The sequence below is a fragment of the Sander lucioperca genome, chromosome 11 (assembly GCF_008315115.2).
Source record: "Sander lucioperca isolate FBNREF2018 chromosome 11, SLUC_FBN_1.2, whole genome shotgun sequence".
NCBI classification, from domain to species: Eukaryota; Metazoa; Chordata; class Actinopteri; order Perciformes; family Percidae; genus Sander; species Sander lucioperca.
The window spans coordinates 35,828,651-35,846,347 of NC_050183.1; the positions used below are offsets into that span (position 1 = coordinate 35,828,651).

The following is a 17,697-nucleotide window of genomic DNA, read 5'->3' on the forward strand; positions in this document are numbered from 1 at the left end:
TGTAAAAGATATCAAAACGCTAATTCATTTTCTAATAGCAGAAGGTATTGTGAATAGTTTCAAGTTTGAAAGACATATGTTGGTGAAAGTATGTGGAATGAGTAGCATTTCAAAGAGGAAGAAGCCTGAAGAGGATTTGAAGATTGCTTCATTAACCTCAATGTAAATATTAGTTAGTCATTGCTAAAGATTTTGTTTCTCTTTTATTTATGCAGCTATCAATGTTAATTTAAGATATTAATACATGTCCTTCAGTCTTTTTCAGATGGTAAGTGGTCTTCCTGGTTAATTCAATTAAAAGCAGAGACTAAGCTGGTATGCTGGAGGAGGATATACACCAGTTAAGTGGGCATTTCACAACCTGGCAACCAAAATGCACTTCTTTCAGCTGGATTATTACTGATTTATAATTTATAATTTAGTTATTAGCCATTAATAAAACCTTAATTACAACTTCTTGAACCACCTAATGTAAATACCCAACTTGGAGTCGTCATCCTGCACATGTCAGTATCAAGTCAAAATAGTGTTAAGTTATTTTAATATAAGGGCATGTTCTCTGTATGTTTATAATGTTAGCCATCATATTTTGTGAGCTGCTGAAGTACAGCTGAGTGTGACATTACTCCAAAACACACAGACAAAAGTCAGTTGGGGGTTTCCCTGTTACAGATAATGGCTCAGTGTGTGGAATCGTAATCTGCTCCTGAACCTAAAGTTCTACTCACATATTCACCACCTGCAGTTACAACAACAGTTTTTTAAGACTTCCTGAGAGTTGTCTCACTTCCTCATTCAAAATGTTAGAAGGGACTCTCCTCCACTGAAAGAAGTTCGAAGTTTTAATAAATCTTCAGGGGCCTCGTTGTCTTTAAAAAAAAACATCTGTCATCCCTCTTGCTGATGTTTTTGTGTACCGCTGCAGTTATTTTATAAATCTTGAGCACGGTATTGTGCGTGTACATCTAAAGGTGAAATGTGGTGCAGCTAGAGGGGAAAGTCCCCCACTGCATCACACGGGGATATGATTGAGGGAGTGAGAGACTTTGTGCTGTGTGGAAAATGTGATGATGAAGATGCATTTGATGGGTTGTTCTGCTGTTGCAGATCCTCCTTTCACAGTGGCATACACTCCAAGATGTACTGTAATCTAAACATCAGCCTGCGGAATTTCCCCATCGTGTCAGAGTAACAAATCCAAGTCCTCTCATCTTCCATGTGGGATTTAGGATTGTATGGGATCAAACCTGCATCTATCTTCTTCATTTTGGTAACAGGCACATATTTAAACAAGCTACACTTTATCTAGTGACAGCCCCTCTTAGATTTGTGCCTGCTTGCTCTCATTCTATGCATAACTGTTTTCAAGGTGCCAGCTGATGCAGCTTGATTTGGAGCAACTGGGCTTCACAGGATATAAAAGCCCCAGCCTCCTGGACTTCTTGCTCTCTGCACTCTGCTCCCTGCCAACACCAGAAGCCTTGTTGCTGTTCTTTGTTTTGTTACACAATTTTGCTTAACAACACCTTACACATTTTACACACATCCACACGAACACTACTAGTGTTACTGATTTTCACACACCTCATACCTGTATTTAGTTTAAACTTTTATTCTTTTTTTTGGTAATAAATAATATATATTGGCATTTCTGTGTCTCTTCCCAGTTTTTGTCATGGCCTAGAGCCAGGTTTATAACAATTTGGGTGCTCATCCTGTATATGATGCTTAACAGTAGAACAAACAAACACAGCAGAATATTGTATAATGAAGCTATGAACATTTCTTGGCAAAGAGTGAACTACCTATGAATAGGGTCCAAAATTACCATCATCCACTAAACAAATACTGGTAAAATATGAAAGTGGCTGCTAGATTTGCCTCACCCACCAGCCCAAAAAACAATGGTAATCTATTGAGTGGGTGGTACAATTTGAACACTCACTAGCCATTTGATGAGTATTGGAGGACATTTGTAGGCTTTTATTTTTTCCAGACAGAAAATATTACAGGGACTTGTAATAGTGTGCATTATGTTAGCTGTAAAGGCTAATACCCAGTGGCGGAGGAAGTATTCAGATCCTTCACTTAAGTAAAAGTACCAATACCACACTGTGGAAATACTGCACTACAAGCACTACGATCTGCATTTAAACCTTGTATGAAGTAAGTTTTAACAGTAAAAGTACATTCTGCAGAGAAAAAAAAGTCTTCCAGACAGTGTTTTACTATTGTATAATAGGATATAATGTTTTTGGATCCATGTACTGCTGCATTATTGTGTATGTTGCATTTTACTGCTGTGGATGTTGAAGTTTGTGCTAATTTTAACTACTATCCATCTGTTGTCATCCGCTTATCCTGGGTTGAGTCGCAAGGGCATGAGCTCCAGCAGGGGACCCCAAACTTTCCTTTTCCCGAGCCACTACTGCTCAGAAACAAACACCATCCTCCAGTTTTTTTTTTTCAATATTAAAATCAATAAATATTACCCAATTTGGAGATGCATGGTTTTCACTGGACAGGAGGGGTATACACAATGTTTTAATCTGTGAAGAAAACAAAGCTGTCAGAGAAATGTAGTGGAGTAAAAAGTACAATATTTGCCTCTGACATGCAGTTGAGCAGAAGTATAGGTTGCATTACATGTAAGTAGGCCTACAGTACTCGAATAAAACTACTTAGTTACATTCCACCACTGCTATAATCATCAGTAGCTTGGTAGTGCACAGTGTCTGACTCTGTGTGAAGCGCGTGTCCTTGCGTGTGTGTGTGTGTGTGTGTGTGTGTGTGTTGCACCTCTGGCTTCACAAATGAACTGAGGTGTGTCACTTCACCCACTGCAGACAGAGGCTGCAGTCAGCCAGCACGGAGTCTCCACCGTCAGCCTACCACAGTCTGGATCTTCTGCTCTAACTAACGATGTTAGGAAGGACTTAATGATGACGGATCAAAAGTCGTTAGAAGGGTTAAGGATTAATATGATGCTGGGATGTGATGTCTTGGTGAGTATGACTTTGTTATCCGTGTTTTTATTACCGTCATTATTGACTGTACGCAGCATATGTGTAGCTATATATATTGACACATGGCTGTGCTTAAAAAGTAGTATACATGATTTCATATCAATATGCTATAAATGGGACAACATTATCGCCAGCTACCAGAAAGGAAAAAGCATAAAGCACCGACTGGTTTCCCAGATAAAAACTTTTGAACATTAAGATACTTTTTAAAAAGATGTAGGCTATCCAAAAAACTTTGACCTCATGCATTTGTGCACTTTTCCTTGTTTTAAGGTAAGCTAGCAGTGCCTGCGGCAATATAAGAGACATATTGCAGGAGGCAGTTACTGATGACTCATGGCGACAATGTCCCAAACATGGACCATCTTCACTGTTGTTATTGGGCTGGCCGTGCAGCTGTGCATAGGTAAGCTCAGACTACCGTGTGGACACATTTCGGTTTCATGTGAGGTATATTTTAATATTTTTGTCATGTTATTTGGAGATAAAGGTTAGTGGATGTAGGCTACATGAAAAGCCTTTCTAAGAAAAAGTTATTTTGACAGTGTGTGTGTGTGTGTGTGTGTGTGTGTGTGTGTGTGTTTAGTGTGACAGTTGTAGTTATGTAAAATCTTAGAGTGATGTTTGTGAAATTGTGCATCTGCATAAGGATGAAGTGTTTTGTTCAACAAATCCATGATCAGTGGCTTTCTTACATTGACATAACTAGATGATATGAACATATCAATCATCATTTCTGCTTATAGGTGAGAAATATCCTGAGAAATCCTGTGCCATCTGGTCTAGCCATGGACCTGTGGTGCAGCGAGGCACCAGCTTTACGGTGTACTGCACCTTTAACTGCAAGTGCAAGGGATCTATGTACAGTGACCATCCGCCAACACTACAGAGCCACAACGTATTTAATTCTACAACTATATATTTTAATGTAACAAACATAACCAAAAACAGAACATACAGCTGTCGGTGTAAATGTCCTTCTCCTCTGGACCCCTGTGGACTGGACATCTCTGCTGGATGTGAGTATGAAACCAAGGAGCAGGAAAAGCATCAATCTCTGAAATATTTATCACTGAAAAGTTTCCTTATGCACACATTTAGTGAAGTTCAGACTATTTGTCCTAAATAGAAAGTGATGCAGGATGTTTTACAGTGCATGGCGTGTGGTGTTTCAAGATGAGATGTTCATATCTTAAGGCGTGACTATAACTATTCAAGATACAAGAGATGATAAAAAAAAGGCACAGCTGGTTCTGCTTTCTCTTTATACTTAGAGTGCACACTGTTTGCATGTTGCGGGCTGGGTGCAGCTAAGTGTCAAAGCTAACACAATGTGATAAATTCTGACCACAGAGCTGTTGCTAATTGAGTTAACTTGTTTTTTGACACATGCAACATGCCATTTCCCTAACATGAAAAGTGCACACAATATTGTCAACACAAACTCGTTCTGAAATGACACATCCAATACTAAAAATGATTTAATCTGAATAGCACATTTTATGGATTACTATAAACCCACATTTGTGTTTTTGAGGATACAACCATCTAAGTTTTCAATAATATTACTTCCTAATTTGATATTCCTGTGTTGGAATGACAACTCAAGTACCAGAAATATATAACTGCAGTTTAAAAAGAAAAAAAGTAAAAGCCTTGTTTAGGCTGATTGTTAGGTTTATGTTCTCTTTTTATTCAATTATTCATTTTCTTTGTCCTTTAGATCTACTAGAGAGGCCTGAAAATATTTCATGCATCTACAAAGTCAAAGATAATGAAAGCGGAGTTGTGTCCTGCACTTGGAACAGAGGACGAGATACTTTTCTTAGGAACAGTTCAAAGCTGTGGTAAGTTTAAAAACCAAAAATGGATCGAGAAGTCATCAAAACAATATCACATTGCTTATACCTACTATCAAATGAAACGTGGCTTTGTGTGTTTCAGTGTGAGAACTGTATCTAAAAGCCACGCAGATACAGAGTTCAATGTCTCCAGTAGAGGAACTGATTTTCCATCAGCTAGTTTCACTGTGACCAGCTCTGTCCAGCTGATCTCTGTGTGGGTCCTAGCCCAAAATCCACTGGGCTCTCAAGTGTCCATCCCCATCAACTACACGCTCAGTGACATTGGTAAGACAGCAGCATGTAACGCTGATGAGATTTACTCCTTAGGTATTGAAATTTGGTATTGAATGACAAGGCATTGTTCAATACTCGATACTAAGAAGGCAATTCGGTCGGTGCCTAAAAAGTATTGAAATCGGTACAATGATATTGTGGCTTGAAATCAGCTTTTTAAGGAAAATGTGTCCTTTTACGCTCTAATCCTGATGTTCATGATGGTTGATAATCTCCCTCCACCCTCCTTTTCACAAAGCGATGACTAGTAATGACGCAGTGGAATCCTATCTTTTCAATTGCTGATTTTATAGCAAAGAAAACATCAACAAATCATCTTGTGTACCCTTGGTGCCTGTTTTGTTTTTAATGTATCTGACCACTCTGTGTTGATCTGAGCAGCGATGCCATCGACTCCTGCTCTTGGCCAACCGGAGTGCTCTTCCAGAGAGTGCATCGTCAAAGTGGAGCTGCCTGTGAAGGCTCAACACCTAGAGATCCAATACAGAACAGAAGCTCAGACATGGACATCGTCTCCTGACTCAGTAAGAAGTCTTAACGGCTCAGATTAGTGCATCTTTTGAACATTTAGGGACTTTCAATGAGTTGTTGCAAGTTACGCTGCAGAAGGTTACTTTAGCCCTGTGAAAACAGTCACCACATGAACAGACCTCATAGGTCTTCTGCTGATTCAAAGCCAAAGGCAGATATGAGTGTCAGGTTGATGTTGCACAAGTCTCAAAAACGAGCTGAAATTGGACCATCATTGGTATGCAATGTTATTATAAATGGCACTTTGTTGGAGTGTGGATGATTGAGTTTTAATCAATTAAAATAAGATGAAAAAAAACACTTATTTCAATTTACAGGGTGTGCAGATGAGTTCGGTACAGGTTCGGTCCATCTCCTCTCTGGAGCCCTACATGTTGTACCATTTCAGAGCCAGATCCAAATTCAGCAGTGGCCTGTGGAGTCAGTGGAGCGCAAACATTTCAAGCTGGACTCAAGAGGAAGGTAAGCAAACCGTCTATATTACAGTAACCTGCAGCTCCTGAAGATTATTTTTGCACTTCCTGAGTGAAAGCACTACACTGACTGTCTACAGGCAAACAGTTTTGGTCTGAATGGATTTACAATATCTCTGTGGCACTTTATCTATGAAATCTATCAGATAATGCAGTACTGTTTCCTTTCTTTTGGTTTTTTTTGAGGCAGTTATCAGCTCACTGACTGTCTGCAGGATACCTGTAAGCCACTGAAACAGTGCTTATTGGGTTGTGTGTTAGAGTGCTCATAATGTGCTTTTTAGCTTTTTCCCTTTACTTTATTGTGTTATATATCTTTTTGTGCATGTAATAGGTTTACAAAGTGAAAAAGCCCAAAGTCCACCACAAAAGGAATTACCATCCCCCACAGAAAACACTGTTCACAAACTGCTCCAAACAGCTCTATTGTAGTCCAGCCTTTACTTCTGTGACAAACACGCGTCATTTTGCGTCACCTTGTAACACATGTTATAAAGCTCGCCTAGCTGCTAGTGTGGCACGCCCTCAAACCATGCTAGTTAGAGCGGAGACCCGAAGAGTTCAGATAGTTGTAGCGCCATGTCCAGGAGACAGTGCAGAAATAAAAGGTTACATATGAAAGACTAATTCTACGTGCACACTTTCACATCCCCACCCTCTACGACACACACACACACACACACTTTAAATAACTTACCACTCTGAAATGTCTTGCTCCAGTCTAGGTTGCGAAGCTTGTCGGGTTGTTCTGGGTTTGTTTTTGGATCACACTAGCACGCTTGTCAGGGCCCACCCTACTCTGCTTCTGACTGGCTAGTAGTCCTTACCTAGGTACTGCACATGTGCGACTCCCAACAAAGATGGAACAGAAGTGTGATGCCTCACTTGGTAGCTAAAACAGAGAGCTCAACACACAGGGTGAAAAGAGGAGCTGCAGCAATGTGCAGCACAACAAAAATGTGTTTTTTTTTAATTAAACCATATAAACCTATTCTGGTACAACCCCTAAATACAATTATGAACCTGAAAATGAGCATAATATGAGGTCTTTAAGACCAAAACCATTTGGCTTACACTGAGATTAGATAGATAGATAGATAGATAGATAGATAGATAGATATTAGGAAATTCTTGTTTCAGCAGCAGCAGCAGCTATAGAATATACAATATAAGAATTGACTAGAATACACTTGGAATATACTAAACTACTACTTCTGAAATATAAAGTATAAACAGAGAATAACATAATATACATTAGAGTAAGTAATGAGGTAGAGTGGGGGTATTATAATAACATGTTATTAGTAAACTGTTGAGTCTTATTGCATATCAGTTAAACATTGAGTGAAGAAAAGCTAAGTGGTAAACAAGACAGTGATGGTTCATCATGGGAAATATCGCTGCATATTTGTAATACTGATGGTGTGAAGATATAAAGGCCTCTTCATTCCAGATATATGAGCTATGAATGTGCAGCAGTGAAAGATCATGAGCTTTTCACAAACAGTCAGCAGCAGCAGAGGTCAGAGTAGAAATAACAGAAGAGACATTTTTGGCAAAGGGTATTTACATTTTCTTTTTTCAAGCATGAATTGAACACATTCTTTACACGTGTGTGTCTAGCTTCCTTATTTTCCTGGATAAGCACATAGTGTCTAAACCACACATGATTCCTGATCTTCCAGGCAGCCGCTGTTTTCACCCAGGGCAGTTTGAAAATCACCTTACCGAGATTTGAAACATAATTGAGGAAGCTAATCTACTACAAGAAACAATTGTTTTGTTGTGAAGGTAATAATATCCTTTAAAGGAGATATATCATGCTCACTTTCAGGTTCATACTTGTATTTTGGGTTTCTACTAGAACTGTTTACATACTTTAATGCTCAAAAAACACTTTATTTTTCTCATCCTGATATATACTCATATATTGTAGCCGGGGAATGACTGAAACGGCACAGAAGCAGCACTTTTTACAGATTTATATATATATATATATATATAGTATAGTTGATCACAACCGTACAGAAGTCCTGACGGCTTGTTTAAAGGCACTATTGTAATAAAAAAAGACATGGAAATCTCTTTCTTTAAAAGAACAGCAATTGTGAGAAGGTACTGATTTGAAATCTTAACCATTGTCTTTTGTTGAAATCGGATTTACTTTTTCATTGTTTAGGGTCCCACGGATTTGATGTGTAAAAAGGTTAACATTACAAAATCCATTAATTGTTTACTTTAAATATATTTTTCCTTTTTTCCTGACCTTATTAAACCCAAATGGGAACAAAGTTCAAAAAGTTATTGAAGTGAAAACTCCCTTTCTTTTAACTCCCTGTTTGGCCTCCTAAAAACACACTGTTGTAAAGCTCCAATAACAAAAATCCTAATAGATTAATTTGAGGGATAGTGCTGAGTAAAAGCACAGTCAACATCAATCACAGATATAAAGCATATGAACATCCATTATATCTAAGCAGGTTTTACAGTTGGGCTCTCTGACTGCACAAACAATCAATATCTGGTATTTCTGGGTCATATCCAAAAGACAAACAATAATTATACATGGGCATTACAATATTGTGAAGTAAACATTTGTAGTGTCCTACCAGACTCTCAAACATTTAATTTGTACAGAGAGTCTGGCCACTCTTCATTGACAAGTGTTAACTTTCTTGAAGGCAGGTACTCTGTTGAAGTTTAAAACTATTGGATCTGCCCAGAGCCACTCTGGATCTGCCATAACCAATCGCTAACGCTTGGTCGTGACGTCGGTTTAGCATCACTAGCGTTCGCCTTAGCCACTCCTTCACCACCAACGGAGCGAGCTGGAAAATCTAACTTTTCCCGAACCCCGTGGGGAGGAGGGCCACAACATCATGGCCACCAACACAATTCAGCAAAGATTGTTCTTGCTCGGGCTTCAACTTCTGGATATTCTGCAACGTTACCACAATGGACCAAATAGCTTCGCTCGCATCTTTCTCCGCCACCATTACGGAACTACAACTCAAACTAAGCACACGGCCTCAGCGTCATCGTTCTCAGCCACTCTCTCTGTTCGCTGATTGGACCGGTAAGAAATTGACCGGAGAAAACCCGCGAATATACCGCAAACCCAGACGGCGTACTGAAGGAAAACAAAAATTGAGCGGAAGTAAGTAGTAGGGCGGAGCCAGGCTATTGCAACTGGGTAGCTAACACTAAAGTGTCACTTTTACAACAGCCCCTGAACTCACCGACGGGGAAGTGTTCTTCACACGCAAGTGTTTAACCAAGTGACTTAAAAGTAACTTTGACGATAAAGACAATGACATTTTCAATGTCATGGATGTTTTTCAAGCAGATTGGATGTGTGTCCCTTTCAAAGGATTTCAAAGTCTATCAATTAGGAATAACTTTAAGAAATGTCAATTCTATAAACATGTTTTTCACGTTCATTGAAAAAAAAAAACTCTGACTCAGTTCTAGTCTGTAAAGTCAAATATCAACCTTCTTAATATCTCAGTATTATTGTCCAGTGACAGATTATGTTATTGTTTCAGCGCCTGCCAAAGAGTTGGATGTGTGGTACGCTGAGCTCACCTCTGACTCTAAATCGCGAGTTTACTGGAAGGTACGTTTTTAAAAAGCTTTTCAATTGTTTATTCTGAATTATTGTGAAGGACAATTACACAGAACGCTGCTCTGCTGTACAGTTTCATGTCTCTCCCCTCTCTCACTCTGTGTCTGTGTGGTGTTGTCGCCATAGTAACACTTTCAGATCTTCCTGCTTCACTACTACTTTCTGCACAAACTAAAGTTCAACCCTTGACCACTTCTGAGGTGTGACACCCTCACACACACACACTTGCACATCCCAACCCGCTACCACACACACACACACATACACACTCATTTAATGTCACATAAAGACGTGAGAGATAAGTGAAACCTGATGCCAGACACCAAAGTTTCAGTTTACAAGAAAAGAGGAGTTGAGCAGAAATGATGTGTCTTACATGCTGTCTCAATGTGTTGATCGTGAGCATTCTTTAAGACGGCCAAATCCAAGGCTCATGTAAATGCTGATGTTTCTTTTTCTTGAACAAAAGCAAATATATGGTGACAAACTCAATAATTCACTTTTAAAACATTTCTCTGACTGCAGGAGCTGAACATTTCCACCGCTAGAGGGAAAATCATAGAGTATAACGTCAGCGTTTACAGCCAAAACTCTGGATTGGTCTTCGTCAACAAAGAGTCAATTAGTGCCGATGCCAGGGATTATTCAGTCCCGTTCTGTACCGACTGCGAAGTCACAGTATGGGCTCGCAACTCCAAAGGGCTGTCCCCTCCTGCCAGAATTAAAACCCATCACACAAAAGGTAAAAAGATAAGTAAACTTTGTATGAGTGAATGCTTGTCTAATTATGTCTGTAGCTTTGTAAAGCCAGAATGTGCCTCTTTTTGTGGGTGAGCAGTCATGTTAAGAGGTTACAGGAGAATATCACACACATTTGTAATACCAAGGGTGAAATTTGGTGTCTCTTGCAGCGAAGAGCACGCAGTTCGTGCCCCCTCAGGATGTTGTGAGACAAGTAACTGCAGACAACCACAGTGTCACCATCTCCTGGAGAAAGCATGACACTGCACCGCTACATTCAGCATATGTGCTGGAGTGGTACCCAGAGGGCCACAAGCTGGAGGAGCTCAGATGGATCAGACTGGGCCGGAAAGACAACCATGCTGTTATTACAGGTGGGACGTGTAGAGTTGCAGTAAATATTTGCCTTTTCCTGTTTTTGCCTTACTGTTTTTTTTCTAGTTTCTTTAATGTTGCTATACCACCATCTTTCTTTATACAGATATTAAGCCATGTGAGTGCTACGAGGGAGCAGTATATGTTTTAAACAATGAGAGCTCAGTGAGTAGGACCAGATTTACTGTCTCCACTTTGGAATCAGGTAAGATCTAAGAAGAGCTTACCAGTGTTAATTCGATAATTTATTAAACTCAAACATAACTGGCAGAAAATTCAGTTAGTAGCAGGAGTATTAAAGTGTTTCAAATATTCCTTTATCATCCCTCCTGTTGAGTAATCTTTTTGGGCTCTGCTTGTTGCCTGCAGCCCCAGAAGTGGGTCCGTCAGTCCAAGAGACGATTGAGGGAAACAAAGTAAAAGTGACCTGGACAGAGATCCCCACGGGTCAGCGTGGGGGTTGTGTAACCAATTACACCATCTATTTAGAGAACGATAGCGGAGAGCTGAGGCCTTGTAAGAAGCATTTATCTTTACTGATACGTCTCATACAACATGTACTCTTTGGATGCAGACAGTCACGTGAGTAACTTTCCTCTGCTGTATGTATATGAATTTGTATTGCAGACGCTATACCAGCATCAAAGAGGATGCACACCATCAAAGACCTGTCTCCTGCTTCCTACAGCCTGTGGATGACTGCTTCAACGGCTAAAGGAGAAGGCCCAGAATGTCAAAAGGTCAAGTTCTTCATCCAGCGTAAGCAGCTTTCCAAGTTTCTTTAAAGCCATAGTTTGACATTTTGGAAGCCGTGCTCATTTGCTTTCATCCCAAGAGTTACACGAGAAGGTCAATACCACTCTTATGTCTGAACAGCAAATATGAAATGAGGCTGGTTGCCTGGTCCGCTCCTGGCCAAAAAATAGGCACATAAAGACACAAGTTGTTAAACTTTGGTTTTCTACAGATTAAACAAACAACATATAATGTGTTAGTACGTGAGCTATAGATTTTGCTAGTAGGGAGATTTTGTTGGCCGGAACCAGGCTAGCAGATTCCCCCTGTTTCCAGTCTTTATGCAAAGCTAAGCTAACTGGCTGCTGGCTGTAGCCAAAATGGAATTGTCTTTTTATCTAACTCTCAATAACAAATAAGTGCATTTCAAACTCTTTATTTAACATTGGATGAAACTAGTTCTGCTGATTACATGTGTTTCAGTCCAGCTATTGGCGCTGAGATCTTTTTTTTCCCTTTAAGACTCAGAAAAACGCAGAATTTCTTACAATAAAAATGATTGAGTAACTGTATTTAATAATATAAAGACCAGCATTGTCCAAAGACATACTGTAGCTTAATGGATAGATTCACATTTTTTCCAAGTCTGTCTTAAAATAATTAAAAAAAGAAATACTCAGTCTGTGTGAAATTGTATTCAATTCAGTTTATATTAAGTTAAAATGAGGCTCCACCAGTCTGCATTAATCAAATCAAGTAGATGTCCACCAAAGTTAGTCTTTTTAGTACAAATGATCTCATTGTTTCCTTGCTGAGCTGCAGAGAAGGGACAGATACACACATTTCATAAGAAAGAAACAAACTTTGGAAGATTTGGAAGCCTTATCAAGTGGCTAACTCAGACTGCTGAAACCTTATATTGACTAAACTTTTGCATTTTTTGATGCACAAAACGAGGACTGGGTGTTTTGTTCCCCATCACTCACATTGAAAACACATTAAGAATGATCTTTTAGGGACCTGACTTTGGTTTGAACCCATCCTTTAAAGAATGTTATACACTGATAGTTTTGATGTGGAGTGGATCGAACAACCTGTCAAGTCAAGTGATTTTTAATAAAATAGTAACATTTAACAGAAAAGACTTGCTTATTTTCTTCAAAGGAGTCAAAGTTTTTCTCAGCCAGAAATATAATTTGACAACTCATGGTCCACTTACTACCTTTTTCAGTATCCTTCAATCACATCTAATTGTTTTTCCAAGCAAATGGACTTTTTGTCAAACAACTTAAGAAAATGTCTTTCGATAGATAATCGCCTACTTTTTTTTCCTTTTTACTACCTAGCTAAATATATATGCTGCAGTCTTACATCTTCCTGTTTCACTGTCACTGTTGCAGAGGAGACCCAACTATCCCCCCTACTAGTGTGTGCAGTCGCCGCCCCGATCGTGTTGTTTCTGGTGTGTGTGTACCAATGTTCAGCATTAAAGCAGAGGTATGTGAGCAACAGTAGCTCTATATGGATGTATACGTGAAAGCAACTAACAAGCTCACGCCTTTCTTTTTTTGTTCATCTACAGTTCTGCAGAAACCACACAACAACAATGGTGCAGCAATAAAAATGTATTATGGCGCCATTAAACTTTCCATGCCGTATTGTTTTTTCACATTCCCCCTCAGGCTCTGGGTGTATTTCCAGTGTGTCATGCTTGATGATGTGCCAGATCCTGCAAACAGCAAGTGGGCACAACAGTGTACCCAGGAGAAGGTAATTATGTAAAAGTAGATAAAATACAAACTGCTGTAAATTGCAACTCACTGTTCATAGTTTAAGCCTCTATCTCCCTTCAAAACAGGGCAAGATGAACCTCCAGCTACCGCCGAGTAACTCCAGTGTAACCGAGGAGGAAGAAGAGCCCATCCTGGTGGATGTGGAGGAGCTGCCCAAGCAGAGCAGTGACATCTGCACACTTACACTCTCTCCTCAAACCAGTCGGAGCCCCGAGTCAGAGCTGGCCACACTGGCCTACCCTCTGACCACCTACATCAAGAGCTTCTCCCACGACTCAGACAGCTCCGACCACACGCAGACATCACTGGACACCAACACAACTGTCGGCTACATCTCATCACACGGGCCGGAAAATATGGACGAGGAATACCAGGAGGAGGAGGAGGAAGAGTTTGTAGAAATGCTGGGTTTCTTCCCCAGTCACAACATCTTCACAGAGCCGCTGGAGTTTGGAGGGAAGTTGACTCTGAATACGGTCAAAATTGACTGCAGTGACATCTTTCAGAACAGTTAGTGTTAACCTGAAACCAGAACTATTTGGTGAGGTGAGGTTTGAGTGAAAACGATTTTTTGAGGAAGAGGACGGCTAGGTGGGGTTTCACCACCTAAACGAAAGACAACGAACACAATGACTGGACGCGGTGCCTGGATTCCTCTTCTTTTTTTTTTGCATCACGCACCTTGCTGCATGAACTACCTCCTTGCTCATTGAAATCTGAACTGTAACAAAAAAGCTCTCTTGCTGAAGTCTTCTAGAGCTGTTGTGCTGGAATAACGTTTGACTGAAAAAGTACTTCTGTTTTCATTTAATGCATTACCATTGTTTTCTCTTCAGAGCAGCATTGGACATACTAACACCATGACCTATGTCCTTCAGATATTGTAATTTCTCTCTGCCTGACTTAAAGTATTTAAATAAGACATCTATACACTGACAGCACTGATAAGGCCCTTTTTCACAGCAGACATTTTGACTTGTCATAGTAGGAAAAACACAGGTGTTACTAATAACATTAAAGCTATAGTGTGTAGTTTCTAAGATGATAGTCTTAATTAGCTTTGTAGCAACTCATTTGGCAATGGCTTGAACGTAACGGACGATCATTAATGTAAAAAAGTTACGCAGTAAGGCTTTAACAATGGCTCCGTTGTGTTCAAGTGTCCAAGTAAGCCGCGGCAGTGTGACAGTGAGCCAGCATGCACAACACCCTGAAACTGAAGCAGCTAAATAAATAGAATTTAGCAATCATTTATTTTAGTTGCACCTGTACTTTTCCTCATGTGACATGTCCAAATGTCTCCTGTCCTGCATGTAAAAGGACAAATACATACTCTATCACAGTTTAAATACATCTACGCTACCTCAATCTTAGCTCATCTAAAACAGGAGATAAGGGAATGTCTCTCAGATTTGTTATGGGCATGTAATATTGCTGCATGATGACAGATGATTCGTTATTATTTTGCTGAAGATTGATTGGATCCGAATCATTATCAATCAATTAAAACACTGTATCTACATTTTGTAATATTTGGAAACAGGATGAAGAGTTTACAGGTATGCTAGCAGCTCTGTGAGGCTGTAGGGCACAACCTGATTTGAGCTAAATGCTAACGTCAGCATGCTTACATGCTCACAATGACAATGCTAACATGCTGATGTTTAGCAGGTTTAGTCATCCTGGTTTATCTTGGCTTATCATCTTGGTTTAGCATGTTAGCATGCTAGTGTTTGCTAATTAGCTCTCAACACAAAGTACAGTGAGGCTGAATGTCATTAGTTTTGTAGCTATTTGGTCATAAAACCAAAGTATTGGACAAATTTAAATTTGGATGATCACCAAAGTTACTACAAGTCATCCTACTCGTGAACTTATATGTGTGTACCAAATTTCATGGCAATTAATCCAATAGTTTACAAGACATTTCACTAAAAGCCAAAAATAATAACCTGCTGGGTGGTGCTAGAAGGGAAACTCAGGGAATCAACACAGTGAGATGCATACACTTGGGACCATGAATGTCTGTAAAAATGTCACGGCAGTTAGTGAAAGTTGTTGTTGTTGTTGTTGTTGTTGTTGTTGTTGTTGAGATATTTCAGTTTGTTCAAAGCGCTGAACCCGACCGACGATGCCATAATAGACCTAGAGCCAGGCTGCTAGCATGGTGAAAAGCTGATGTTTAAAGTGTAAAAGTGTGTGTAAATGTGTTTGTATGTTTAGTGATTTTCTTTACAGTTTCATCAACAGCCTGGAAACTGTCTCTTTCTGTTATTCTATCAGTTTAAAGTCACACTATGTAACTTTTCCCGCGGCTGTAGTTCCAATGAGTCAACCTGTAGGGGGACCGAAGAGGGAAAAGTTACATAGTGTTGCTTTAACTTGTATAGACACTTTTGATTCATTTACTTGCACCACCTTAATGGGAGAGTCTGATTTTGTAATTTTAATGTCAATGCAAATAAACAAGTGATTTCCTCCTCAGCACTCACAGGCCACCTTATTAGATACATAAAGATAGCTCTCCAAAATTGGACAATAGGAGATTGGAAAACTGTTGCCTGGTCTTAGGAGTCTCGATTTCTGCTGCACCATTCAGATGGTAATGTCAGAATTTGGCATAAACGACATGAAAGCATTGCCTTGTTCAACGAGATAAGGCTGGTGATGGTGTAATGGTGTGGGGGATATTTTCTTGGCACACTTTGGGCCCCTTAGTACCAATTGAGCATTGTTTAAACACCACAGAGTATTGTTGCTGACTGTGTCCATCCCTTTATGACCACAGGCTGCAAATTCAGAGGTGCATGCTGGGTGGTTTCTGTCAGTCAAAGCGACACCACTGACAGACTGAGTGAACATCCAATTGAAATGCAACTGAGGGAACAGTGAGGCCACAGTGATGCACTAGTTCTTTCAGATGACAATAAGACAGGCATTTAGCAGCAGCAAAAATATGCAGTAAGTAGTGCAGTAAATACATTTCTAAGATCCCTACGTTGACAAGCAACCAATTGAATGAGTGCAAAATAGAGCCCAACCGATAAAGGATTTTTAAGGCCGATATCAATACAAATATTTGGTGATTTAAAAATCCGATATTCCGATATATATCGGCCAATATATATTTAAAAACAAAAATCCAGAAACGTGTAACAAAACATAAACAGATTTCCCTAACATTAGTTATTTGTAGTTATTTATGAGTCCTCACTAAAATAATATGATAATGCAGTTTAAAAATAAACTTGTTTGTTTTATTGTCACAACAGAACAGAGGAACATCAAAATATATTAAAGTTCTGATAAATAAAAAGTGTTGCCAACAGGGACGTTGTAGAGCGCCCTCTGATGGACAAACTATGCAACGCCAACACTCATAACATGGTTGAAGGGTGTTTCTTCCGTTTTTATTTTATTTTTTAAAGGTGCACTATGAGTTCCTGCATGACGTTACTTCTGTTGACGTTCCAAGTAAGTTCAAAACAAAACAGAGCAAGCTCGCCCCTCCCCCCATGTTTCCTTAACTGTCATGACTAACTGACTAACTGTCACTAACCCCCTCCCCCAACCATCTTGTCGGTGATTGGCTGGAACGTGTTTGTTGTATTTTGGTGCCTATCCTGTGCCTCTAGTGTTTGTTTGATGTTTACGACCCCTGTGTTGTCTCCCGAGACCGGGCTTTTTCACAGTGTATTCAGGGGGCAGGCAGCTAGCGGATCAAGGACAGATGCCTACGATTTGAGACAAAAATGAAATTGTGCTGAAACCATGCAGGAACGCATAGTGCACCTTTACCTATTCATTTATCGCCATTATAAATGCCGATACTGATAGTTTGGAAAGTGCCTAATATCGGCCCGCCGATATATCGGCCGGGCTCTAGTGCAAAAGACACAAAACAATACCATTAGAGCAGAGTATGATACAGCACAAAATAGCCCCAACCCCCACCAACACTGCAGTCCAGGGGTAGTTCACAATGAGCGTGTTGCTGAACCCGACAGGACGTGCCACAGGATTCACTCATTCTACAGTTTAAACCATCTTATTTTTTCTGTCCAGCAAAACACTAATTACTCAAAAGTAATTAAATACGTATTTTAAATACATTTAATGAATGAGTTTACAGTACTTAAATGGCCTCCACAGTCACCAAATCTCAATCCAATAGAGCACCTTTGGGATGTGGTGGACGGGAGATCGGCATCATGGATGTGCAGCCGCCACATCTGTAACAACTGTGTGATGCAATCATAT

The 17,697-nt window shown here is 39.8% G+C and overlaps 1 protein-coding gene across 2 annotated transcripts; it reads left to right on the forward strand.

The window, feature by feature from the left end:
• The first annotated feature begins 2,815 nt into the window (after positions 1–2,815).
• Positions 2,816–15,924, forward strand: il12rb2 (interleukin 12 receptor, beta 2a). 2 transcript variants are annotated; one of them, XM_031318054.2, is made up of 16 exons: positions 2,816–3,005; positions 3,300–3,432; positions 3,773–4,045; positions 4,750–4,873; positions 4,971–5,155; positions 5,546–5,688; positions 6,013–6,157; positions 9,714–9,784; positions 10,319–10,535; positions 10,705–10,908; positions 11,016–11,114; positions 11,279–11,425; positions 11,537–11,668; positions 13,045–13,141; positions 13,327–13,414; positions 13,503–15,924. In XM_031318054.2, the coding sequence occupies exons 2-16, from the start codon at positions 3,363–3,365 to the stop codon at positions 13,950–13,952; spliced, it is 2,445 nt and encodes an 814-aa protein (XP_031173914.1). In that variant the 5' UTR covers positions 2,816–3,005; positions 3,300–3,362; the 3' UTR covers positions 13,953–15,924. The 2 variants fall into 2 exon arrangements, with proteins under 2 accessions (XP_031173914.1, XP_031173915.1); XM_031318055.2 differs by having other exon boundaries at positions 13,048–13,141.
• Positions 15,925–17,697: the final 1,773 nt, after the last annotated feature.

Bases quoted from the DNA above. Each gene is read 5' to 3' on its own strand.
- il12rb2 (XM_031318054.2), top strand. From the start codon at position 3,363: ATGGCGACAATGTCCCAAACATGGACCATCTTCACTGTTGTTATTGGG. The intron at 4,046-4,749 runs GTGAGTATGAAA...TTTGTCCTTTAG, and splicing joins ACTGGACATCTCTGCTGGAT to ATCTACTAGAGAGGCCTGAA. The intron at 11,669-13,044 runs GTAAGCAGCTTT...TCACTGTTGCAG, and splicing joins GGTCAAGTTCTTCATCCAGC to AGGAGACCCAACTATCCCCC.